The sequence below is a fragment of the Dermacentor variabilis genome, chromosome 2 (assembly GCF_050947875.1).
Source record: "Dermacentor variabilis isolate Ectoservices chromosome 2, ASM5094787v1, whole genome shotgun sequence".
Lineage (NCBI taxonomy): Eukaryota > Metazoa > Arthropoda > Arachnida > Ixodida > Ixodidae > Dermacentor > Dermacentor variabilis.
In genome coordinates, this window is record NC_134569.1 from 50041832 (window position 1) to 50068621 (window position 26790).

Consider the following 26790-nt stretch of genomic DNA (forward strand, 5'->3'; position numbering starts at 1 on the left):
GTCAATCCCCCTTCGTGGTATGTGCCGTAAGTTAAGGTGACAACAATGAAACATGGTTTTACGGCACAAATTTTGACGGGACACAGCAAGATACACAGGAGAAACGACGAACTTCTGATTTTTACTCCGAGATATGGAAACATCTTGGGCGGGGTTGACAGAAAACCATTGCCACTGCACACATTATCTAACACGTTCACACATTTCACGCTTGCAAACTATATTTTCTACAGATAAAGCTCTTCCTTTTTGTCAAGTTAATGGACACAGTGCTGAAACAAAATATGCCTTCTTTCTTTATGCATTAAGCCTCGTACAATTCCCTTGGACTCTGCATCCTAAAGGTCCCAAGAATACATGTATTAGTAAGTGTTGGAGTACACCGACACCTCTTACTACGGTCAGCTAGGTTCCTCCCCCACTAATAGCCTGCACCGATGTGCGGTGCTCCCTCAAATGGTCATTGACGCACCTGCTAGTTTGGCCAACTTAGCACTTGCCACAGGAAAGCAGGATGCAGTACGGCGAGCAGAAAACTAAGTTTGCTCTCATGAAAACAATGCAAAGAGACCTCACCATGAAGACCTTCTGCTAGTGCGTGCTGCAAAAAATGGAGCTCCTATGGAGCCGCACCTCCAGCTTACACTGCAAGCATTTAATTCATGGCACAGGCTTGACGCAACTTTCCTCTAAAATGCAGTTGTGGAACAGCATGACGTGGCCTTAACTTTCCATTCACCATCTTGTTAAACATGAAAGCAAAGTTAAGAGGAAGCGTTAGCTCAGGTGCTCCTATCTAAATACATGTAAAAGGAGAATTCGTTGTTCTCCCAGCAACCACTGCACCAAACTTGACGAGGTTCATTGTATTTAAAAGGAAAACTTCAAATGTAGCGACTGCTGGGTTCAAATTCTTTATTTAGGTCAATATTTTATTAAGAATTTTGGCAAAAATTGCAAATTTTCAGAGAACGAGATTGTGAAGTTTAGAACAATGTATACGGGGTTCTAGCAAGTACAGACGCAAGCACAACCTGTAACTTTGCAACTGTAACGCAGCAGCGAAAAATATCACAATGATGTTAACTGCATCTAATAGTACATCTAAAGTGGACAAAATTGATATGTTACACATGTATCTCAAAAAATTTAGTAATATGGAAATACAGCTTTTGCAGAACCCTTGTACACAATGCAACAAATTCATGCAAGACAAATTGACATATCAAATTTATCCACTTTGAATGATCCAATAGATGCCAAGTACAGAACCATGATATACCTTTTCCTGATGCAGAGCTATTCATTTGTAAACGTTGCACTTCTATTTTTTTCTAACTTTTGAAAATTCTTTTAAGAAAATTCAGACCCTAAATCGAAATTCCTCTTCGAACAGTCACTAGAATTTGATACTCTCCCAAATGCAACAATTTTTGTTAAAATCGGTCCAAGGGTTATCTCGGAAAAGAGTTTCTGCGTTTTACATGTATCTGAATAGGCCCCGTCAGAGTTGGACCCAAAATAATGCTTCCTCCCAACTTGTGACAGAGCCTTTGAGTGCCATGACAGACAACGCATCTTAAAAGTGGAAAAACTAATAACTACATGCCATAGCTCAAGCTGCGCTGTACACGGCTCAGTGAACTTGACAGTAACAGTAAGAATAGGCAAATGACCAGCAAGGATTTTTTTTTTTATTGGAGACTTGCATGTCCCATTCACATGGAGAGCCAAGTAACTGGTAATCATTAAACCAATAAAAGACGTCACTGGACCATTGCAGCTAGAAGTAACACAAAAAAATTTTCTGCTGGTCATCAAGGAGCAACATAACAAGGTGCAGGGTAGACACGTTCTGAATATTGTAGTCTGAAAGAGTGCACCCGTCCTCCAACTGCTTGCATGCAACGATCAAGACCCTGCTGGTCCGGTGGATTACATTCCTTGTCCTGAATTTTAGCCTTCACATTGTCCATGGTGTAAGGTGGATAATTTTGCCAGCGAGTGTTTTCACGAAAATTTGCATGCTTCTACAGAGCCGCAAGACGAGGTGAAGGGTGGGCTCTTTTTGAATGTTTAATCCAAGAGTGTGCGGCCCTCCTCGAGCTGTTTGCTGGCAAAGACGAGACGCTGCTGGTGCGGAGAAATGCCTTCTTTGTCCTGAATTTTGGCCTTCATGTTTTCAATTGTGTCACTCAGCTCGACCTCAACTGTGATTGTCGTGCCAGTGAGTATGTTCGCAAATATTTGCACCCCTCCACGGAGTCGTAGCACAAGGTGAAGGGTTGATTCTTTTTGTATGTTGTAGTCTGAGAGAGTGCGGCCATCTTCAAGCTGTTTGCCAGCAAAGATAAGACGCTGTTGATCGGGTGGGATCCCCTCCTTGTCCTGGATTTTTGCCTTCACATTTTCGATTGTGTCACTTGGCTCTACCTCCAGAGTGATTGTTTTTCCAGTGAGCGTCTTGACAAAGATCTGCATGCCTCCACGGAGTCGCAAGACGAGGTGAAGGGTGGACTCTTTTTGAATGTTGTAGTCCGAGAGAGTGCGGCCGTCCTCGAGCTGTTTGCCGGCGAAGATGAGACGCTGCTGATCGGGTGGGATCCCTTCCTTGTCCTGGATCTTGGCCTTCACGTTTTCTATCGTGTCACTCGGCTCTACCTCAAGTGTGATTGTCTTGCCAGTGAGCGTTTTCACAAATATTTGCATACCTCCACGGAGTCGCAGAACCAGGTGAAGGGTGGACTCTTTCTGAATGTTGTAGTCCGAGAGTGTGCGGCCGTCCTCGAGCTGCTTGCCAGCGAAGATGAGACGCTGCTGATCGGGTGGGATCCCCTCCTTGTCCTGGATTTTCGCCTTAACATTTTCGATTGTGTCACTTGGCTCTACCTCCAGAGTGATTGTTTTTCCAGTGAGCGTCTTGACAAAGATCTGCATGCCTCCACGGAGTCGCAAGACGAGGTGAAGGGTGGACTCTTTTTGAATGTTGTAGTCCGAGAGAGTGCGGCCGTCCTCAAGCTGTTTGCCGGCGAAGATGAGACGCTGCTGATCGGGCGGGATCCCTTCCTTGTCTTGGATCTTGGCCTTCACGTTTTCTATCGTGTCACTCGGCTCGACCTCAAGTGTGATTGTCTTGCCAGTGAGCGTTTTCACAAATATTTGCATACCTCCACGGAGTCGCAGAACCAGGTGGAGGGTGGACTCTTTCTGAATGTTGTAGTCCGAGAGTGTGCGGCCGTCCTCGAGCTGCTTGCCAGCGAAGATGAGACGCTGCTGATCGGGTGGAATCCCCTCCTTGTCCTGGATTTTCGCCTTAACATTTTCGATTGTGTCACTTGGCTCTACCTCCAGAGTGATTGTTTTTCCAGTGAGCGTCTTGACAAAGATCTGCATGCCTCCACGGAGTCGCAAGACGAGGTGAAGGGTGGACTCTTTTTGAATGTTGTAGTCCGAGAGAGTGCGGCCGTCCTCGAGCTGTTTGCCGGCGAAGATGAGACGCTGCTGATCGGGCGGGATCCCTTCCTTGTCCTGGATTTTCGCCTTCACATTTTCAATTGTGTCACTTGGCTCTACCTCCAGAGTGATTGTTTTCCCGGTAAGCGTCTTGACAAAGATTTGCATTCCTCCGCGTAGTCGCAAGACCAGGTGAAGGGTGGACTCTTTCTGAATGTTGTAGTCCGAGAGAGTGCGGCCATCTTCGAGCTGCTTGCCGGCGAAGATTAGACGCTGCTGGTCAGGCGGGATTCCCTCCTTGTCCTGAATTTTCGCCTTGACATTTTCAATGGTGTCGCTCGGTTCAACTTCGAGCGTGATGGTCTTTCCGGTGAGCGTCTTCACGAAGATCTGCATGTTGGCTAATCTGTAAAAGAAATTAAGCACAGTAGGAAAGGAATGGTACAGAGTGGTCTTGGCACATCAGCAAAGATGGTGCCTACATCAGCAAAAATGGCGCCTAGGCCTAGCCAGTCCGCTTTCGAACAATTAAGTTTCGCTAGGTTCTTAAAGAGGCATAATTAAACATTCCGTATAATACCGGCCACTACAAACGCAACCGGCTTATTTACACCGGCGACTTGAGGAATACGCACGACAGACGAAAAAAAGCGACCGATGTTCACACCGCGGCAAGTGCGACCGGCCATATCCGCCACACCTAAATGTCGCGCGATGGATGCAATGCCATTGACACGTAAAATAAGCATGAGTGTACACATACGCAAGAGCTTGGCGACTGAAAAATTGAGCAGTGAGCAACTGAAGCAAAACAGACGCTCTTCGAACAAAGCGGGCGACGGACTTGGTTGCGCGACAAACGTCGCAATAGGCCTAAAACTAAAAGTGACAGACGCGCCACACATAGCTACTCCGCGAATCATAAAGACGCGAAAGAAATCCGAATAAATCGAAATAAAGGAAGGTTTTTAAATCTACAACGAGGTCTGCCTACCACTAGCTAGCACGCCAGCCTGCGCTCGAACCGTACCTGCTGCTGGTCCAGTAAAATTTAGAACGCTCGCACTGACGGCACGCACAAGTCTCGAGACCTTACTCTGCGTCAACTTCGTCGCTGCAGAAAACGCGCTAAAAGAGCTGCCTTACCTTCTGCCAGCATGTACACGAGCGCTGCAAGTGCAGACTTAATGCAAATGTTAGCTTTCTGTGGAAAACCACAAATCAAGCAAGCACAAAATGCATTCTGGCCGAGGGAGAAAACGTCGCAGCCTTCGATTAGTAAGACGAGGGACGGTCATTTCAGGAATCGCCCGACGTTTGTGCGCAGGCGCGAGTACGTACTAGGGGTCAGTTTCCCACAATAATTTATTGTATGAAACTCTATGCTAGGGGTGCGAGAGTGAAGATTTGGAGGCTTTTGCTCGTAACGACGTTCACTTTTCTTAGATCCGTTGCGTCAGAAACCCCAGCAAACTCGCCTCGTGCGGTCCTAGGGAAAACCTAATGAGGGACCTTAGGAAAAGCGAGCAAGGAATGTTGATTTGTTGTCACCTTCATGACCCAGGTGGTCCCCAGGCGGACCCAGGCAGACCCCCTATATACATACATATATATATATATATATATATATATATATATATATATATATATATATATATATATATATATATATATATATAAAGAGAGAGAGAGGCGACGGAAGGGAAAGAATGGTAGTTGTCTGTGGAACCCTTCCCACCTCTAAAATAAATTTCTGGTTATGCCACTGGCATATAAAGTATGGCAGAAAAAATAGACAAAAATGTCAATTTATTGTTTACAAATTTAACAATATGTGCCATCCAAATCCAGCGTCCAGTGACCGCTTCTTTGGAGAAAAAGAAACAAATCTGCAATGTTACTTGCGTGGTTTGCAAGGAGCAACTTTGAATTTGCTTGCATTGAACTCTATGAACACGACAAAGCATGACCAGCATGGCCTTCAAGTTCTTTGCTCAAGGGTGCATCCGAGAGACAGAGACAAAGGACACTTGATATCTTGAAAACTAGGTCTTCCTTATATGATGAGGATGGTGAGCTACCGGCACTCTTTCGTATCGGGTATATTTACTTCTAACCTGTTTCTAGCCTATTTCATGGGCCAACCCTAAAGACAGTGCAGTCAAAATATAAGTGCCACTGGGAATGCGCCCCACATACCCATATGTGCCCCATAAACACAGTAACCCTAAGGTTACTGGGCATATACATGCTGTGCTTGCATATACTGGGTATGTGCAACTGGGGCCACTGTGTATGTGGTACATGTATGACTATGATGATAACTGCAATGATGATAACTCATGACAAAACTTTCTAATGCGATTAAACCTCTAGTTGACGTCGATCAAACCGTAGAGTTTCTTGTCAAACATTGTCACTCCAGTGCATGTGGCTCTCACAATAAACCATATGGTTCATACACCCCATTCGATCTCACCCCCAACTCACCCATGAAGATGCTTTCATTGAAAAATTCAACTAGACATTGTATCGCATTGATCCGGGGGTTGCTGAACAGGTGGCTATTGCTCTAGTACTAATTGATTTAAGAAGAGTTTTGGTGTTTAGTGACTCGCGATCTGCGATTAAAGCCTTCTCGAGAGGACTTGTTGCGGAACCGGCTAACAGACTGCTGCAGGGTAGGGATATCACTTCGCACACAGTTACTTGGTTCCCAGCACATATGGGGACAGTGAAGGGAGCCCCGCGTAACCTCAACGAGGTGGCGCACAGGGAGGCGCGAGGATTAGTGTGCCGTGTACTCCCTGAAGGGGCTGGATCTCCCGCTCCTGAGTACAGGGACCAACTGTTAACCTACAACGAAATCGCCAAGCACTATTATTTAGGGCACAGGGCATTCCCCCTGCCGCATTCTAAATTAAATAGGCCACAGGCGGTTACATTAAGGCTTCTGCAGACACGAACGTACCCTAACCCGGTCATCATGAATAAAATTAATCCGGACTGCGGGGTTTCACTCTATTGTGGTAAGTGTGGGGGTTTGCTCAATTTAGAACACATGCTTTGGTGCTGCTTGGCATTGGCCGGTGGTGGTTCTCGAGGTGAACAGTGGTGGCAGCGGATGCTGCACAGTGAAGTGCTGGCGGACCAACTCGGGGCTGTCCAGAGGGCCCGTGTGACGGCAGAGGGGCTCGGCCTCTCTGTACCGACGTGGGAGCGGCCCGCATCAGTCCCAGACTAATCCCTCAGGACCTAAATAAAGTTTGTCATACCATACCACTGTGTCGCTTTCCAACTTTTTTATCAAGAACTGGGCAAGTAATATTACCAACTGCTACATTGACCTACCCAGACAATAAAATGCAATCTTGCTGCGAAATTTGAGCAAGAACAGAGTAGTATGTGGCAGTTGCATTCAAAATCGTTTTTGTACCACTTCAAGGGAAATACACACATCCCTGTACATAAGGCAGAAGTGATTTGTCTTCATAGAAATAACCAAACAAGTAAACCAATACTAGAACAATACTGACTGAGATGAGCATATTCACACAGTCATCATAGAGTGTACTAGAACAATTCTAGGCCCCTTTAGTAGTGAGCGTTTCTCTCATATGTTGCAAACGCATGTGCATGCACACTTAGGAGCTTTGCCAACTCTCAAGCTGCCTGCTGCAACTTTGCCAAAGGAAGGACTTTCATCCTAGCCCACCACATCTATGATAGTGCTTCATCAATTCCTCCCGAAGTAGAAATTGTACGGACCCCTAGGAGGGGGGAGGGGGAGGGCTGTCCATGAAAATCTTCATGGAAACCAGCAAGTTAACGCTGTCGCCTGAGCATACACCACCCTGGGAGAGAGAGACTGTGATGATGAAGAGGTGCTATTTTCTGCAATGAACACTCTAACCTACAGATTGACCCCATACCTCCCCAGTCCAACATCCTCCTCCAACATTACTGCCTCTATCCCCTTCCACACAAAAGTACTTTCCCTGTCATGGCAACAGCTAGGGAGATAATAAAGTTTATTGGAAATATTATAAAGAGGACGGACACTGGACAATATACGATATACATATAATGCTAACATCAGCTAGTTCTGGGGCACTTTTTTAATGTGATTTTATTGCAGTGAAAAAAAAAAGCTTATGATTATTACAATCGGAGAAGCATAGTCACTAGTGTGTAAGTGACGAGAAAAAAGTAAAGTTCAACTGCTTCAATAAATTGGTTCATCTTGCAGCAGTGCATACATAATTATAAGCATTTCAACCTTAAAGCCACTCTACTTGTGTCACACTGCCACTTTCGATCGCAATCGAACCTGATCCGCATCGAAATTTTCGAATGTGATTGGCTCCCTCTCACAGTTTGCACAAGGGAGCCAATTTCGACCTAGAAATTCAATCTGGATTGGACTCAATCGCAACCAAAATTGCACCATGTGACACCCGTCTTAGCATCAGCACAAGCCCACAGCTGCAGGCACTGAGTTCATTGCCTTGAAGAAGTACCTGTACAAGGTATACTTGATTGTGCTCCGAAGTACATTTAGAGAACTATTATTTAAATTACTATTTCTGAACCTTGTGTTCCTGAACATTCTTCCACTTGACATCTTGCCTTGACTTCTTACAGCAGAGTGCAGCACTGTCCTTTGACTAAAGCAGGTGGAGGGCTGTCATAAAAAGTGTATCATAAAGTAACTGTCTCTTTTGAACATGTATGTTCAGACTACGAACTTTAGGGGATTAGATTTCTTACTGCCTGGTTGCACTGCGTTTACAGTGGTTACTATGTACTTCCCGAATGGAGTCAAGTGCACTGATCACCTGTGGACTCGCTGTCCTGAACTTGTTCAAATAAAATGCTACTGGCAGGAGATCTTAATTCTCAGCACACTTCTTGGGAAATTAAAAAGGGATGTTTGTGGAAAGAGGTTGTGGAATTGGATGAATGATAACAATTTTCAATGTCACAATTCAGGTCGAATTACTTCTATACGTGAGCGATTCTCATCTGCATTAGACCTGACTTTCTCTTCTGCTCAGATGTCTATTTCATCGTGGGACACCTTTGACAATGGAAAAAGTAGCGATCACTTACCCATTACATTTGAAGTTATGCTTTCTCATCGGGCTTCTATTGTACAGCATAGACGGCTCATTAATTATATAACTTATAAGCCAGCTATCAATTCAGAGGCATTATCGTTGACCACGTAAGTGGTGAACAAAAATACCCCTGAATTTATGATCAACACTGTTTATCACAATTGTGATGAACAGTGGAGGGCTGACTTGGTGATACCACTTTTAAATTCTGCGATTCAGCCTGCTGAGTTTACGGTTATATCTGGCAGCTCGCCGTCAAACTCATCTTGGTGGAGTGAAGCATGTACACTGGCTTATAGCCGAAGAAAAGCAGCTTGGAAAAGTGTCCAACATAATCATTCACTGAAAAATTGGGTTGGCTATAAATTCTATATTATAGTTAAAGATGAACAAAAAAATGTACGGTATTCATCTTTGTCAAAACCAGAAAGAAGATAACCACTTTTTAGGTTTTTATGAAGCAAAAAATATCTCCGACAGTCTGTATAGTCGCATTCGGCTGTTCTGTCCCCCAAAGAAGTGGCAGACTCACTAGATGTAATCGCAAAAGGGCTTGAAGCATGCTTTTCTTTGCAGTGCCCTAGATCTAGCTAGGAGGTGTATTAGTTTGACATATGAGAAGTAATCATGACAACATTGTAGAAGTAACCATAATGGATTTATCCAGTGTCATCTTAACTGCACATCAAATGGCTCCTGGAATAGATCCAATCACAACAGCTATGATTAAATTGTTATTTAACTCTTTCCCTAATGAGCTTTTGAATATAATTAGGTGTTCACTTCAATATACATGGATCCTGGGCTCTTAGATAATTGCAAAAATTGTGCTTTTACATAAATATCAATACCTCTGGTATGTCTTGGACAACATTCAGCCAATTGCCCTTACATCGAATCTAGTCAAAATAATAGAAAAAGTTATTTATGTCTGGCTCAATGAATTCACTTCTTCCCCGGGCATTCTGTGCTCTAGACAAATAGGATTTAGGCCTCAATGTTCCATATGGTCAGCTAACATTGATTTAGAAAGCCATATACGACTCACAGGACTATCAGGAGATGTATCAGCTTTGGTAACTTTAGATATTGCAAAAGCATATGACAGTGTGAAGCATGGAATTTTATTTTTTGATTAGTGAGCTGTGCTGTTCCAGACTAAAGTCTGGAACAGCACAGCCTGCTTTAATCAAAGGACAGTGCTGCACTCTGCTGTAAGAAGTTTTTTTGTTCATCTTTAACTTGTATAGAATTTATAGCCAACCCAATTTTTCAGTGAATGATTTTGGAGACATTTCCACATTGCTTTTCTTTGGCTATAAGCCAGTGTACATGGTTCATTCCACAAAGATGAGTTTGATGGTGAGCTGGCCTGGATAGAAGAGTTCCTTTCTGATAGACAATTCTTTCAAGGATCGGGTTACATCAGGCACATATAAACAAATAAGAGGTGTACCACAGGGACCAGTTCTTACTCTGCTTTTGTTTATAGTTTGTTATCTTCTGTCCCAGTTCAGCAGGATGTGAAACTCTATCTATATGCTGATGACATTGTTTTTTTCTCGTTATCACCTGATATCAATATATGTTACACCAAAGTATGCAATCTTATTTGTCTGCACTCGAGTCCTGGCTGTACAGAAAAAAAGGGAAGTTAGGCAAAGTTAAGGGAAAAGGACAGATGTCTTTTTTGCCTTAACGTCAAGAAATGCTTGTTACTTGTGTTTCCATTGTCAAATCCCATTTTCATTTCTCTTTTTCACTATCGAAATGGAACGATACTGCAAGTTGCAGCTTTGAAGTACTTAGGGATAACAATGTATATAATGGCAAGCTAAACTGGCAGCAGCAAGTTGAAACAAATGCTAGTAAAGGAGAAGGTGCAATGGGATTGTTGTGTCATTTCAGTAATAATAGAACAGGCATGCATATGGCTACATTGCTGACGATTTATAAACTTCATGTCTGTCCCATTCTAGAATTCGGCTGTGTCCTTTTTTCAGGATGTGCAAAATACAAGCCATGACCTTTAATATTAATAGAAAGACGAGTGCTGCATCTTTGTCTTGGGCTGGCAAGTTTTGTGGCTAATGACGTGCTTTATCTGGAGGCAAGAATACTCCTGCTTGAATACAGATTTAAGCATCTTACTGTTCTGACTTTACTGAGGCTTTACAATGCATCCTTCTCTCATTTTTAATCTGTTTTCATCAATTCTCCTGATTTGTTTTTCAGAGCAGGTCAGCGGTGTTACCGACAACCACAAGTTGTTTTTGTTCAGACGCTGTTATCAAAACTTCATGTTCGCCTACCGTGCCTGATTTCTCCAAAAGAAAATTCATTAAAGGTGAAACTGATTTTTGATGATATTGAGAACTTCTAATAATCGGTCACACCTGCTGAGTATATTTTTGTCTCTTGACAAAGACGATTTGTCTGAAGTCCGCTTTGTCTGGGTCCTCTAGCTAGCTGTCACAGTGGAATCTTTTTAAGTGAATCAACTGGCTCACTCACATCATCATCACTAAATAGCCCAGTTTTAAATATTGTTCCTGCTTTCGCTTTTACAACAGGACCTAGATTTAATGAATAAAGGGAAAATGAGACATCCATCCGTTCATAGCAACATACTACGAACGGGTAGATGTCTCATTTTCCCTTTATTCATTACTTCTCTACACCTTGCGGGTTTCCGCAGAACTACTACGTCGACCTAGATTTAAATGCCTTTTATTTCTATATTGTTATGAATCATGCCTACTTTCTGCAGATGATTTTTGACATCTGAATTTCCAGTGGAACACGAGCAAATGTCTTTCACAACAATGCTAAGTGACCTTATCAAGCTTCCATTGTAGAGTTCCCCGCCCAAATATTTATCTTTATAGATCTGGTCTATGCATAACTAACCATTGCTCCTCTTAATTGTAATGAATTGGAAACTATGGAACATTTCTTTCTTCCTTAATTGCAGCTTCTTCTCCTCCCTCTGCAGAATGTTCCTCATATTTCCAACTAGAAAGCTGGGATTGGCGCTTACTACACCAAACATTTTGTCCTTCGGTGCCTGTCAATTATGCACAAGCCATGAGTCAATGATTACTGCTATACACAAGTTCACTAAAGCGTCTGGACAGCTTCGCTGCTAGGGTACCGACAGTGGTTCAGTTTATTTTCACTATATCCTAAATTTATGTATAGGCCCTCTAGAAATTTCTATTAGCATTTACTAGCCTAATAGTTCATTTTGAATGTTTGCCTTCACCCCTTTTGATATTTTGTTAGATGCCTTCTTCAATCAACCTAGTGTGGCCAACCCCTCATAAGGGTACAAGCCATGTTTTGAGGCAAACAACAACAAAAACTGGACTTTGATAATGCTACTCTCTAATTCAGCAACTTTGATTTTGCTACCATTTTAGCATGTGAAAATGTTGCAGTAGACATGTGTCCTTCAAACTGTCCGTCATTGTGTTGGAATCACTGCGATGCATTATTGAAGCACAGTGGCAGCATTTTGGGATAGAGTAACATTTAAAAATGCAGAAGTTCACCTTTGAGCTTGAGGGTGCAGTTTTTTGTTGTCAGGTCACTTCCGGAGATACCGGAGTTAACAGAACCAATTCCATTCTGCAGCCAAATCGTGGTATGTAGTAAAACACAGTAGCAAAGTTGTTAGCAGGTGGCATTACCCATAGAAGACACTGGAACAAATCATTGTGCAAATCAAAGGGCCACATCAGGTTTACTCTACTGGACCTGATGAAAGGTTTCTGGCAGATGAAAGTGTCAGAATGTATAACAAAATATCTAGCCTTCTCTACACCACCCAGAAGATAGAATTACTGCTTCAAGATAGTCCCTTTTGGCATCACAACAGCACCAGACGTTTTCCAACAAGTCTTCAGCAAAATTCTGGAAGGAATTCTCAGCAGCATTAACTCAATAGATGAGGTCTTGATGTATTCAGAAATGAGCGAGCAGCTCGAGATTACAACCACAGAAGTAACTATGGCCCTGAAGAATGCTGGAGAATAACTAAACAAAGACGAGCAAGTTCACTCCTTCCAGAAGGGTGCGCAGTTTTTGCAAAAGGTTTCATAAGTTAAGGGAATGTTCATCATATGGGAACCAGTGCAACAAATGTAAAAAAAATTTGGGCACATGTAAGATGTGCCATTCCAACTGCCAAAGAGAGCTGAATGAAGTTAACGCCATTGACGACAAACAGGAAAACATAAGAACTGTAGGTTCTGGAGCTAAAAAAATTATCCAGTGCACATGTTGGTATCTGTTTGCAGCAAAGCTTTCATGAAGCAGGAACTTAAATGCTATAAAACTAAATCCAATGCATACAGTCATCTTCACTGTCATCTATGCAACATGTAATTTCATGCAATGTCTATGCACCATACCAGTCACAAATTTAATGTGCTCCAATGTGTATGTGCTACGCCATTCACAATCTAAGGTGAGATGCAAACAGCAGTTCATGCGAATGTGTGCTGATACATCGATGCAGTGATGTCACAAGGATGAAGGTGATTTTTTTCGATGGAAGAATGGTGAGGACAGATGTATGCTGAGAGGAGTACAGTGTGAGAGACAATGCTAAGATTGACCATTGTTTTTCGTATTTTATTCCTGCATCCATGGTGTAATGAAAACTGGCTTGCGCACAGGGCTTACGTGACGTGAAGCATGCCTCTCTCTCGCAAGACAGCAGCCGCATTCAGGAAACTGTGGGAGAGTTCACTGAGAAAGCTTGGCTTTAAAACAAGGAGCAGCAATGCAATGCATGGCGCCAGGAGGAACTACAGCTCAGTAGTGGGACCAAGGTTACAATGAAACTTGGAAACAGGAATACAATGCCATGTTCTCCCATAAGAATGTCCAAGCCATGGGTCTGTACACATTTTTTCATAACCAGTGTGAGGATTTTCCACATACAGCAATCACAACAATCGCATTCTTGGTGAAGTGAGGGGTATGTGTGAAGGAATCCACTATTATCTATGAAATTGGCATTAGCTTCCTGAAGTGTGTGATCATGCATTAGAGTATCTAATTCAGGATCTCAGTCTCACACCTATTGTGTTTTTACAGTGAAGCGGTATACGGCTACCAGATATGTCCGTCTGTCGTTCGCCTGTACACCAAAAACTCCTCTGTCACAACCCCATGTGCATGCACGAAAAAGAGAAAGAGAGACATGCAATTAGCCAACACCACCTAGATAACATAAAGCCTCTTTACTCTGACCCATGGTGTCACGCTACCTGGCCCAAAATTTCCATTGACAAGGCTGGCATGATGAAAGCGGTGAAGTCAAAATCATTGTTGCCTACTCGGGAGCATCCTCACTGGATTCTATGGCAGTCCGGCCAAGTAACACGACATCATGGATCGGAGTGAAAAGGCCTTGTGTTGTCTAGGTGGTGTTGGTTTAGCTGCACCAGTAGTGATGTCATTGCTCTCTGTCATAGCCAAGCACGTGCGCTGCAGTTTCTCTCCGGCTCCGAAATGGGTAGGCCATGCATCGTACATACTCCTGAGCAGCAGGCAGCTTTCAATCAGCAAAGCCACGAGCAGAAGCGGGAATGAGCTCGTCTACGCCGTGCCAATGCTGCAGCCCGGGCACAAGAATAGGCTTGTGCAGGCGAGCGCAAGCAGCAACTGCATACCGAGGATCCGACAGCTTACCAAGTCGTCGTTTAATGAACCGTTGGGATTAACCCAGTCATAAACACTGGGACCACACGTTTCAGCTTCGCTGGCTAACCATCTGTACGGAGTGCTTGGGCGGTGATTTTTTGTTTGTTGCAGCGATTAAATGTGAGCTGAAGCACAAATTATAGCATTAATTCCCATGTGAAAAAAATTGCACAGAAGTGATTTAGAATTACTTGTAGGAAGGAAAAGACAGTACATGTGATGTAATGCATATGGCTCCATGGGTTGTGTGGTAAATAGTGCTTGTCTTAAAAAATAGAAAAAAAGTACAAGTGACATGAGAAGACGAGTTTCTGTGCAAGAAGCCTACAAGACTTGTCATGTTGTACTTCCATTCACTCAGTGACGCAGTGTCATTCTTTCTTTAATAATGAATAATAATACAATTGTCATGCAGATATGTTGCCACAACCCGGCATCATGGAGAGCTGTAGTGGCATTTCAAGGTTGCATTGTCGCTCGTACGTCATCATGTACAATCTGGCAGACAAAGCGCATTTTTTTCGTACCTCAAAAGCATGATGTGCCTTTTTAGCCTGGCTTAGTATTTTCTTCCAAGTCCCTCTAATATAGAACTATTTCCTAATGGACTCGCTCATTGTGTATTTTCTTGCGTGAAAGAACCAAAAAACGAAAGTTTGAACGCCCTGAAACAGCACAGTGGTGATGCGATAGTGGAGTGGGCCAAGTTAATTTTGGCCATCTGAGGTACGTGGGGGTGCTGATAAATTCTTGGCTTTTCTCCCTTACAGATGAAATAGAAAAAACGAGTATGGTGTTATATGACAGCCTAATATCGTAGTATGTAAACTGTGCAAATATCAGACGTTTTTTCTCTTAGTGAGAAGCTGTGACGACAGGGGCTGTTTCACGTCATTGGAGTTACGGGCCACCATGAAGTTTTTGTTTAGCCACGGAAACCCGGCAAAGGACATTCACGCCGACATGTCACAAACACTGGGGGAGAATTGTCCTACTTACAGCACTGTCAAAACCTGAATATCTCATTTCAAGACTAGGCATTTCACTATTGATGATGAGCCCTGCGGCGGACACCCCCCGTCAACTGACCTGGTAACCTGTGATATTGCCCATGAGCTCATTATTGAGGAGTGGCGATTATTCACAAAAAGATAGCCCAAATACTGGATGTCTCACAAGAGAATGTTGGGCTAGTTATCCCCAGTATCCTAGATATGGGCAAGCTGTCAGCGAACTGCGTTCCAAAATGGTTGGACAGTGATCAGAAGGAACGACTTGAAGCACCTGAAGCCATTTTGGCCTGGTTCGAAGGTGCACAGGACCTTTTACATGAAACCTAGCTCCACATGTATGATCTTGAAACAAAGAAACGGTCAAGGGAGCGGTGTCACAGTGGGCCCCCGCGAGCAACGTTCTGCACGCAGAAATCGACCAAGAAAGCATTGGCATCTGTTCTTTGGGATAAAGACAGTATGCACTACGAGTATGGAAAAAGAGTTGGTGGACTACCTACCTCAGCGCGATAGTATTACCAGACAGTATTATGCTAGCCTGGTAGACCAGCTGAAGGAGGCAATTAAGAAGAAACATCGTGGAAAGTTGACCAAAGGCATCCTCCTTTTTTTCACGACAGTGCACCTGTACACACGTCCAACACCGTGGCATCCAAATTGAACGCCCTGGGTTTCCAAGTGGTTCGCCATCCAATCTGCTCGCCCTACCTGGTCATTTCGGGCTATTACCTGTTCTTGAACTTGAAGAAATACCTGATGGAGCAAGGTTTTGAGGACATTTCTGATATCAAACATGCTGCTGACAAAAGAAATTTATTTGAACGGTTCAGAAAAGCTGCAACTGGGCGGTACCAAGTGCATCAGGTCACACAGGCAGGGGCAGCACTAAGAAAACAAAAGTTTTTTTTTTAACGCATATGAGAGAAATGGAGCACAGAAAGAATGCAGTATATATGGAGTTTGCTTCACGTTTTTTTCATTGCTGAGCTGAGGATTACCAAGAAGCAGTTTGCGTTGTCCCCTTAGGCAGAAGCGCACACATAACTATGGACCCGAGTCTCATCACTCGATACATCAATGAATACTTCAAAATTTACACCAGCTGTGGGCACTAAAGTTACAAGAAGATGAGACATTTTTATGTAATAATCTGTGTGCTTAATCCATGGTGGCTACAGTAGCACTTCCAGCACCTGCACTATGCAAAAGCATGGTATGCAAGATTGGTTTTTACTACTTGGAGGGAGCCAGTGATGGAAAGTACAATGTTGACATCACATATTACAAGGTACTGAATACTTAAGTTGTTTTCTTTTAATTAAAAGCAAAGCTTTCTTTGCCTACTTCCAGAGTATGCCATGTGGCAGCTGCTTGTTTGGTCAGCACCTTATCGTTATTCTACCTTATATAGAACCGAATGTTGATAAGACAAATTAGTGCAAGTAAGCACAGCTGTAATTAAGGCAAAAATGTCAAAAAACTGACTGTCCTGCATTATGGCACCAAAATTCAAGTGCATGCACCAATATTTCTTTATCAATAATAATAAAAAAAGAGCTTGATTATCTCTGCTCACGTTGAACGGATACCAATCTACATAATTAGCATGGCCACAATTGTCTGTGTGTGGCTTCGTTTTTTCATTACCAAGCAATGCACACGTCTTAGGACATTTTGAGGAGTACAAGTACACCTGTAAGAACTGAAAATCTGTTGCTGAAAGTTAGCACTGTGTGTTCGTATAATCTGCCTTTATGTATCCCCTCGCATTCTGCTTGCACTGAAAGTAGTAGGCACCATACATACAAGCCCATGTAGCTACCCCCAATTAAAGCATAAAACCAAGGAAATTGTGACCTGCATCTTATTGGTCCTCAGACCAGCCACAAAGATTATGATGTTCCATTAAACATGCAGAACCAATGGCAATGTCTACGCAACCAAAAAAAAGAAAATATGAAGGAACACAATATATTTTATGCACGGTACACAGGCTTTTGCCTTCAGCCTTATTAGTACATGCTTATGCAACAGCTTTTTGGATCATGGGCATTTCCAAGACTTCTTGATCGAATACAAAATTTCTCATTTCTTGAAAGCTTGTATTTGGGCTACCTCAATCTTGGACCACTAGGTATGCTCCCAAGTACTCAGCATGTGCTACAAAGATGAAAGGGGTTCACTGGCTCGTCGTCCTCAAGGCAAAAAGCAATTGGGCAAGATCACATGCTTCAAATGGCGAAGGAATACAGCATAACGTGGCCTATGCATTTCTACTGATCGATACAGAATTTTATGCCTGCACAAGACAATTGGTGGCTGCAATTCTTAACACTGCACTGTAGTGAATAACTTCCAACAAAATTACTGACAACTGCACTAGCTAAAGGTCCAAACGACAGCAACACAAAAACACAAACTTGCCATTCTGCACTATGTTACCAGAAAACTACTTGTGGCTGAGGTCTGAAACAAGTGCCTCAAGGGATTAGCTCGGAAAGCCAACTACATGCCATTGCTCAAGCTGCACCGTTCACGGCGCAGCGAACTTGGCGAAAACAATGATACGATGCAATCTCCGGCAAGAAATTTTTATTGGCAAACTCATGCCCTGTTCACGTGGACGCTGACCGACACGGAACCACCGATGGATTAAAAAAAAAGTCACCGGACCATTCCAGCTATAAGTAAAAAAAAAAAAAAAAAGTTCTACTGGCCACCACGGAGCCGCAGGACAAGGTGGAGGGTAGATTCCTTCTGAATGTTGTAGTCGGAGAGAGTGCGCCCGTCCTCCAACTGCTTGCCTGCAAAAATAAGACGTTGCTGGTCTGGTGGAATACCCTCCTTGTCCTGAATTTTAGCCTTCACGTTTTCAATTGTGTCGCTAGGCTCCACTTCAAGGGTGATGGTTTTTCCAGTCAGTGTCTTGACGAAAATCTGCATACCTCCGCGCAGCCGAAGGACAAGGTGAAGGGTCGACTCCTTTTGAATGTTGTAATCTGAGAGGGTTCGGCCGTCTTCGAGTTGCTTGCCAGCGAAGATGAGACGCTGCTGGTCCGGAGGAATGCCTTCTTTGTCTTGGATTTTGGCCTTCACGTTCTCTATCGTGTCGCTCGGCTCAACCTCGAGTGTGATGGTCTTGCCAGTGAGCGTTTTCACGAAGATTTGCATGCCTCCACGGAGTCGCAAGACCAGGTGAAGGGTGGACTCTTTTTGGATGTTGTAGTCCGAGAGTGTGCGGCCGTCCTCGAGCTGTTTGCCGGCGAAGATGAGACGCTGCTGATCGGGCGGGATCCCTTCTTTGTCCTGGATTTTCGCCTTGACGTTTTCGATGGTGTCACTGGGCTCGACCTCCAGAGTGATTGTTTTGCCGGTGAGCGTCTTGACAAAGATTTGCATGCCTCCGCGGAGTCGCAAGACGAGATGAAGGGTGGACTCTTTTTGGATGTTGTAGTCCGAGAGTGTGCGGCCGTCCTCGAGCTGTTTGCCGGCGAAGATGAGACGCTGCTGATCGGGCGGGATCCCTTCTTTGTCCTGGATTTTCGCCTTGACATTTTCGATTGTGTCACTTGGTTCGACCTCTAGGGTGATTGTTTTTCCGGTGAGCGTCTTAACGAAGATTTGCATGCCTCCGCGGAGTCGCAAGACGAGGTGAAGGGTGGACTCTTTCTGGATGTTGTAGTCCGAGAGTGTACGGCCGTCTTCGAGCTGCTTGCCGGCGAAGATAAGTCGCTGTTGGTCAGGCGGGATTCCCTCCTTGTCCTGAATTTTCGCCTTGACATTTTCGATGGTGTCGCTCGGCTCAACTTCGAGCGTGATGGTCTTTCCGGTGAGAGTCTTCACAAAGATCTGCATGCCACCACGGAGTCGCAGCACCAGGTGGAGCGTTGACTCTTTCTGAATGTTGTAATCAGACAACGTTCGCCCGTCTTCGAGCTGCTTGCCGGCGAAAATCAGACGCTGCTGGTCAGGCGGGATGCCCTCCTTATCCTGAATTTTCGCCTTCACATTTTCAATAGTGTCGCTCGGTTCAACTTCGAGCGTGATGGTTTTCCCGGTGAGAGTTTTCACGAAGATCTGCATAATTGCTGATCTGCAAAATAAATTGAAGAGGTAGTCAGGAAAGTAACGCAACAATGGGGTGTCGGCACTCAGCAAAGATGGCGCGTAGGCCTAATCAGCTCGCGTTCGAACAGGCTTTGCTGGATACTTAGACGCACAACTAAAGAAAACTTCGGCATATACAAGCTATAACAGCATTCAGTAACACCCAAATTATCATTTGAAGAAACCAAGAACGCGCAGATGTGCCGGAACTACATAGTCCTAAGACAACCGCACCCTGAAGCTGTAACAGCGCAATAGGCCTAACGAAAAACTGCCAGTACAGACAGACGCGTCGTAGCCTCACCGAGCAGTATTCCGTGAATTATCGAGAAACAAGGACCTTCAAGTAAGTCGAACTGATGAAAGATTTCGAAGCTACCGCGAGAGCGGCGTTCCATTAGCATACGGCTAGCAACCACATCGGTCTAGTCTCGATCCTTACCTGCACGTAAATTTCAAACGCTCGCACTGACAGCACGCACAACAAGCCTCAAGACCGCACTCTGCGTCAATTTCGTCGCTGCAGGAAAACGCGCTCAGACAAAGAACGAGTCGACTTACCACTTTGCAGCAGCACACAAGAGTACACACGGGCGCAGTCTCAATGCAAAATGTCGGCTTCCTGAGGGCACAAAGGCTAAATAGGCCGAGGCAGAATACGTCGCAGCCTACGATTGGTCAGACTGGGCCAGCAACAACGCGGTTTCGCCACCACCCACCAATCAGAGGACGGAGCTGACGCAAGTTTGTCCGCGTGATCGTTTTCGAGAAAGATCCAGCAACTTCAATGACGTCAGTTCGTGGTTTGCGCGCCATCTCTTAAGCAGAGGCGAGAAATTTCTGCGCATTGTTTTCGCAAGTTTTAAAGACCAAAAAACTACTTGAACGCTTTTATTTGGGAAAGTTAGCCGACTCAATGTAATTGACAATTTATTTTACCAGATACAATGCGCACTTTACAATCAAAAGTTGTATTCAAACGCAGGGAGCGCTGGTGGCGCTGTTGCTGTTTACTTTTGGGAGGCGTTTTCGCGGTTTCCCCATCACGGGCCCCTTTTACCGTTCGTTCAAATTCTTGAAGTCAAATGATGACGTTTCTCAATAGAGGAGGTGTGTGATCAGCGCTTCTTGATTGCGGAATCTGTCAAGTTTATAGACTTGTTGCTGAGATATAAATTTGGTAGCACGCTTGTTCGCCAGTGTTTTTATCCAGCGGCCGTGGTTAAGTGAGAACAAACGCTGATTGCGATGAATCACCTCTGCCGTCACTGTTGAGTGTTGCAGCGTTTGCACCGACTAGGGCGCTGATGGGTTGCGCAAGTTGTAGAGTAAAAGAGCCAATGGCATAAGCGGCCGTTTGTCATACTACGAAAAATTAAATTGGAAGCCCCGTTTCCTTGAAACAATACGAAGCGACAGTGACCTCACGCGGGTAGGAGTGCGTCTTCGCAATTTGCTCGGGACAGTAGCGAGTTTCTTGCTACAGAAAATATGAACGTAAGACTGGAGTGCGCCCCCACAGAGCGAGACAAAGAAGCATAGTAACCTGCCTGATAGGAATTGTGGGAATACGTAGTTTTGTTGTGCGATAGTGGATATCGGGTGTTCTTGGTTTTACGGAGACTATAACATTGTGTTAACGGAAAAGGACACGCACAAGTTTTGCTGTGGCCTTTGTTATGTCGTCCTCTGTTCGCTCGCCCGTGTTTTCTTCTGCTTGCGTCCCCGAAAATAAATTTAATGTTTTACTCGTTTTAAACACAATTACAAACACTCAAAAGTGCATACCGTTGTGTTCATGTCTCCGCGACACAGTGCTGTCCACAGGCCAAACACAATAGTTCAACTGGAACGCCGGACAATAAGCGTTACAACGCAACAGAAACGTTGCGGGGGTCCTGCGCCACGCTAGAGTGTAGTCGGTGTCGCCACGCCAGTGTGGTTCAATGACATGCCGAACAGAGAGAAAGAAATTATAAATTATGTGACGAAGTGGCAGTGGCCGAATATCGGGCAAGATCTTGGATCGGTCCATTAATTGGGCGCTATATTGAATCTCGGTGATTGACCAATTATGCGTCCTCTGCTTTTGTATCGGAAAGTAAATTCTATCCTACAAGTTTTGCGAGTACTAGACGCATAGGCTTTCTCAAAACAATCCTGTGAGAAGCTATATGACTACACGTACTTGACAATGCAAATATTATGTTCCCGAAACCGAAACTGTATTGAAGCTTCAGAACAGCGCTTTGGACGGCGTCATGGACGGCGTTAAACGTCACGACTCCACATGCATGCACTTTTCCGCCCCTTTCACCCTTTCTATCAAATCGTCTGCTATACCTTTGAATGAGTAAGTTCCCTCAACGAAAAATTTTTGCACACTGTTAGTATGCCATGGTGAAGTGTTCTGCGCGTGGTTATTTAGGCCTGTGTAAGTGACAACATCGCATCTCCATAATACCATTTTAACCTGACACGTTGAAGCCTAAAAAAATACTCGCTCAGTACCTTGCTCAGAGTGGCACGGAAATTGGCAAGCACAAGCGTGTGTCCTTGCGCTTTTTGCATTGTGTGGCTGCAAAGGTGTTCGCACCGATCAATGCACCGATGTAAGCTTCAGGTAAACGTTGCCACAGGTCTCTACGTAGGGACGTCCGCGATGACAAATTGTGACGCAGTGATGAGCCGGCGCTTCATTAGTAGAGTCAGTTTGGCGAGAATGCTTCCAATAAAGATAAAAGGAACACAAGCAGCACTCTGCATGGTTACGCCTTCTTAGTGCAACTGTTAGTGGCACATTCATATCGCTTAAGACAATTGCGTTGTCCAATTTCATTCGCGCTGCTTCTGCTGCCACTGATAAGGTTACAGCGCTAACGTTTGTTGGGCGTTTGGGCTGCTGTCTCTTGTCAAAGAACAAGTCTGGTAGCGCAGATAGCACACAGGGTACTTTCGATTGCGATTGAGCCTTATCAGGATCGAATTCCTCGACCTCGATAGGTTCCTTTGCGCAAGCTGCGGAAGATACCCAATTGAGATCGAGAACTTGTATCGGGTTCGATCGCGATCGAAAGTGCCCCGTATGACAGGAGTATATTTCTCGGAATGACGCAAAATGTTTTCGTGCTTGCGAGCACTCTTCTTGTTTTTATCTGAACTGACGTTCGCATTCCGTCGCTTTTCATTCAGTAGAACCGTTCCTAGCTGCAAGGACCTCCATGCTTGCTGCAGGCGCTGTCGCGTGGTTTTGAGCGCTAGCTTTTGCTCGCGTGGCTTCGGTATCGGCGCGCATTTGTTCTCCATCTGCTGCGCTGCGATCCTTGGAAAGCGCGTATCGTACCGTGTCGCATCACGTGCGCGCAGTGCTTTATGACGAATATCTCGCCAAACTATGTGCCTTTGTCTTTTCCGCGAGATGTGAGTGTCACCGGCAGCCCTCGCCTCCTCAGATTGCGGAAAGTCTGCGGCCACGATAACGATTGCTGATAGGAGGACACGTCACCAGTCATGTGCATGGAGCTTGCCTGTGCACATGGACCATTCATCAGCGTAGCGCCTGGAACCGCAAGGAGCTGCACAATTTTGAATGCTTGCGAAGACATGCAACTGTGGTAAGTGTATCATTCTTTTTTTAAATTAGCACATCCTATATCAGGTGCTGAATTAAGCTTCGTGTGTCTAAATTGTGCACCGATAAGTTGATCGCTAAGCAGTCATAATTACCGTATCACTCATTCAGACGAAATGGTGGAAACTTGTTACATGAATATGAGTGTATATTGCCAGTCGTGATCCAATGTATATTTTAAGGGATAGAGATAGGAAATTTATCTAACAGCTAATGTTTAATGAGGTTGGACTGAGCACAAGGTATAGATTCCTCAGCTCGCTACTTTTCTGTACTGGGGATGCAAAGGAGATATGAGGTGTGATGATGACGATGGGCAGCATATGATGGTACTTAAATGACAGCCTTGCCAACGTCTCGATGGGACGGCTTCACTCTCTCTTGAAGCAGGCAATGCCTATAGCGCTCATGCACATGCATATTGGAGTTAAACACAAAAAAAATATGCTGAGCAGTTTTGGCTTTGTCACAAACGTAACAGCCTGGAAGGTGTGTACATTGGGTATAATGCAGAGGACATTTTGCAAAAGGTCTTGCTTTATCCTAATTCATGTACGAGGTGTGCATGACTGTGCTGAATGCCCCACAGCAAACCAGCCGTAAGTCAGGATCTTACAAGCCACATACAGAATAGCATAAATTGTCGACAAGGCACCATGGTTCTTGGAGGAGATAAGAACGTAATCAGAAGCAAGAATAGCCATCATGCAGTAAATGAGTAATCATAGAAATTGCACTGTGAGAACTGAATGCTAATATGCAGGCATTCTTCATCAGGTGTGATTGATCATCATCATCATCATCATTTATTGACCCTTAAAGGCCCCTGTTGGGGTATTACATAAGGGCGGAGCATACATAAAAAAAGAAAGGTACAAACAGTCATGACTGAAGTAAGAAACAATAACAATAATATTCATAAGGGGTAAAGAAGGTGTAATCAAATGAATGTCAAGCACAAAAAGTAATAACCAATGCACTAAAAGATGTGTGATGTAGTAAAAATAAGTCAAATCCATTAAGCATCAATACTCAGAAAGTTTGTTAGTATGTTTTGAAACTTGGTAGGTTTACGTTCGATTATTACGCGGTCCGGTAAACTATTCCATTCTGCAATAGCTACCGGCAAGAAAGAGCTGTTGAAGGATTTAGTAGAGACGTGAAGACGTTGAATACTGAAGTTGTTTGAGAGACGGCGTGAAATACGATTGGCTGGCAAAGAAGTGTGTCGCGTAAATGCGGGGAATTGTAATAGAGCTTTTGAAAGAGGCATAAGCGTGAGATTTTTCGACGATGTGCTAATGATTGGATCTGGAGGGATGATTTGATGTTTCTAACACTTAGCCGATAGTCGTACTGTGATGTAATAAACCGGGCTGTGCGATTTTGGACGGCTTCCAGTAGCTCAACAAGGTACGCTTGATGGGGATTCCATATGCCGACGCGAATTCCAGTTTAGTACAGATAAATGTTTCATATGCTAGTTGACGGTTCGCAGGGGGTGATGATGATAGTGACCGTCTTATGAATCCCAGGGATCGATTAGTGACAGTACCCAGATTTTGGATATGTTCTGACCATGTAAGCTTGTTAGTGAAGGTGATATCAAGGTACCTGTATGATTGAACAAGCTCAATAGGAAGGGAATGCAAAGAGTAAGAGTATGACATGAGACAGTGTTTCGGCGATATGCGCATGAACTTACATTTTTTTACATTTAGCTGCATGAACCACTCTGTGCACCATTTTTCAATTGTAGTGAGGTCACGCTGTAAAAGCAACTGATCATTGTACGAGTTTATATGGCGGTACGGCATGCAGTCATCGGCAAAGAGCCGGATGGATGACGAAATACCAGAGGGGAGATCATTAATGAAAATTAAAAACAAAAGGGGTCCAAGGACTGAACCTTGCAGTACTCCAGATAATACTTTGGTGACTGTAGAGGGACGGTGTCCAATCATTGTAAACTGTGATCGGTCAACTAAGAAGCACCGGATCCAGGACGTGATTAAAGGATGGAGACACAAGCTGTTCACTTTGATCATTACTCGTTCGTGAGGTACACGGTCAAAAGCTTTCGAAAAGTCTAGATAAATTACGTCAGTTTAGAAGAAAGAATCAAGGTTTAAATGGAGGTCAGTAGTGAATTCAAAGAGTTGAGTTTCACATGAGTGGCCTGGTCGGAAGCCATGCTGGTTACAGAAAAGGAAAGAGTTAGCTTCAAGATGAGAGGCAACATGAGAATAGATTATGTGTTCAAGAAGTTTGTAGGCAATACAGGTAAGTGATATCGGGTGATAATTAGATGGATCAAGACCGCTTGCATTTCTGACTTGAGCTTGTCTGTGCTCTTGATCAGCTTCTGGTACTACTGTTGTGACCAAGACAGGCAGGTTCTAAGAACACTTTTTGTGCCGTCTCATAGACTGACTGGCTGTGAAAATTCAGAGAGGAAGCTGTTATAAGAGAGCCTGGTGCCAAAAATGTCAAATTAGGAGAAGCTTGGCTAAAAAACTGTGCCAGTGTATATTTGGAAAACAAAAGTAATTGACGTCCGACTGTACGTGCAGTGCGCACTCAATGGTCACTCAACCCCGTACCCGCCGTGGTTGCTTAGTGGCTATGGTATTGAGCTACTAGGCGCAAGGTGGCGGGATCGAATCCCGGCCACGGCGGCCACATCTCAATCGGGGCGAAATGCGAAAACACCAGTGTACTTAGCTTTAGGTGCACGTTAAAGAACCCCAGGTGGTTGAAATTTCGGGAGTCCTCCACTACGGCATGCCTCATAATCAGAAAATGGTTTTGGCATGTAAAACCCCATAATTTAATTTTTAAAATAATGTTCTGTGATTTCTCTATTTGCTGGAAAAAGCAAACACACGATGTGCACCTTGCAAGAAACACCTCATTTTGATGTGTCTTACAATTATCTACAACTGCCTAATTGACATCTGGACAACTACAAGAATAATAAAAAACAATAAAACAAATAAACAATAAAGAAGTTTGATAATTACGTCTAACTAAATAATTGGATGTCAGGCACTAAAATCTCACTGGCGATCTCTCAACAAGACTCTAAACAACATACACATGGTCTTATTTGCATGGCATAATTCATGCTTAATATTTAAAGGTTGGTGCATGATAGTTGGAGCACCTTCTATATTAGACAAGAAGCACACTTAAATACAATTGATGAAAGCAGATTGCGTTTGCATGACTCTACTTACTTTCTTGTTGCGTGTTTCTCTGACACCAGGAAGTGCAATGTGACTGGTTTCTTAATCAGAACAGTTGAGTGCCAACCAAACATGTGTTTTAGGATTGAATTTGTGATAGAACAAAAATGGTCTCTTAATCTTTACATACAATTGTGTCCAGCCTTGCAATGATAGAAGTATGCCCTAAGATAAATCATTACAGTGTGTATGCATGCTTGGTCACCACTGCAGCTCACAGGCTATTTCATATCACTGTGCAGCAATGATGATGATTTGATGATGATTTTACTCTCACATTTGTGGATTAACTTAGAAAATGAATTCTGGAGGGGTCAAGGACACACAAATATACTCATGTGATAACATTTTGATGTACATGTACTTAATTTACTGCAGACAGATAGACAGACAAACAAACAAGAAATTCTCTAATCACTTTAAGTTTCACTTTTACAATTCCTGCACAGCCCAAAGATGCTGAGTTTGACCTGTTAGGCAATAGTGGCAGATTCATTTGTGTA

At 43.9% G+C, this 26790-nt stretch overlaps 2 protein-coding genes across 6 annotated transcripts in view; one reads left to right on the plus strand and one right to left on the minus strand.

Moving 5' to 3' along the window:
* Positions 1 to 1674: 1674 nt before the first annotated feature.
* Positions 1675 to 20107, minus strand: LOC142571819 (polyubiquitin-C-like). Its single transcript, XM_075680460.1, is given in 6 exon segments — positions 1675 to 1915; positions 1917 to 1981; positions 1984 to 2079; positions 2082 to 3854; positions 18022 to 19394; positions 19970 to 20107. Coding segments are annotated over 5 exon segments (3429 nt in total). The 5' UTR covers positions 19385 to 19394; positions 19970 to 20107; the 3' UTR covers positions 1675 to 1783.
* A 166-nt stretch (positions 20108 to 20273) lies between these two features.
* LOC142571814 (major facilitator superfamily domain-containing protein 12-like) overlaps positions 20274 to 26790 on the plus strand; it is a 66007-nt gene continuing 59490 nt past the window's right edge. For 2 of the 5 annotated variants that reach the window (XM_075680448.1, XM_075680453.1), the window contains exons 1-2: positions 21647 to 21761; positions 22861 to 23022. The gene's annotated coding sequence lies outside the window, so the exon portion shown is untranslated. Of the gene's footprint in view, positions 20519 to 21644; positions 21762 to 22826; positions 23023 to 26790 lie in introns of those variants that run through there. The other 3 variants (XM_075680450.1, XM_075680454.1, XM_075680449.1) reach the window with 3 other exon arrangements.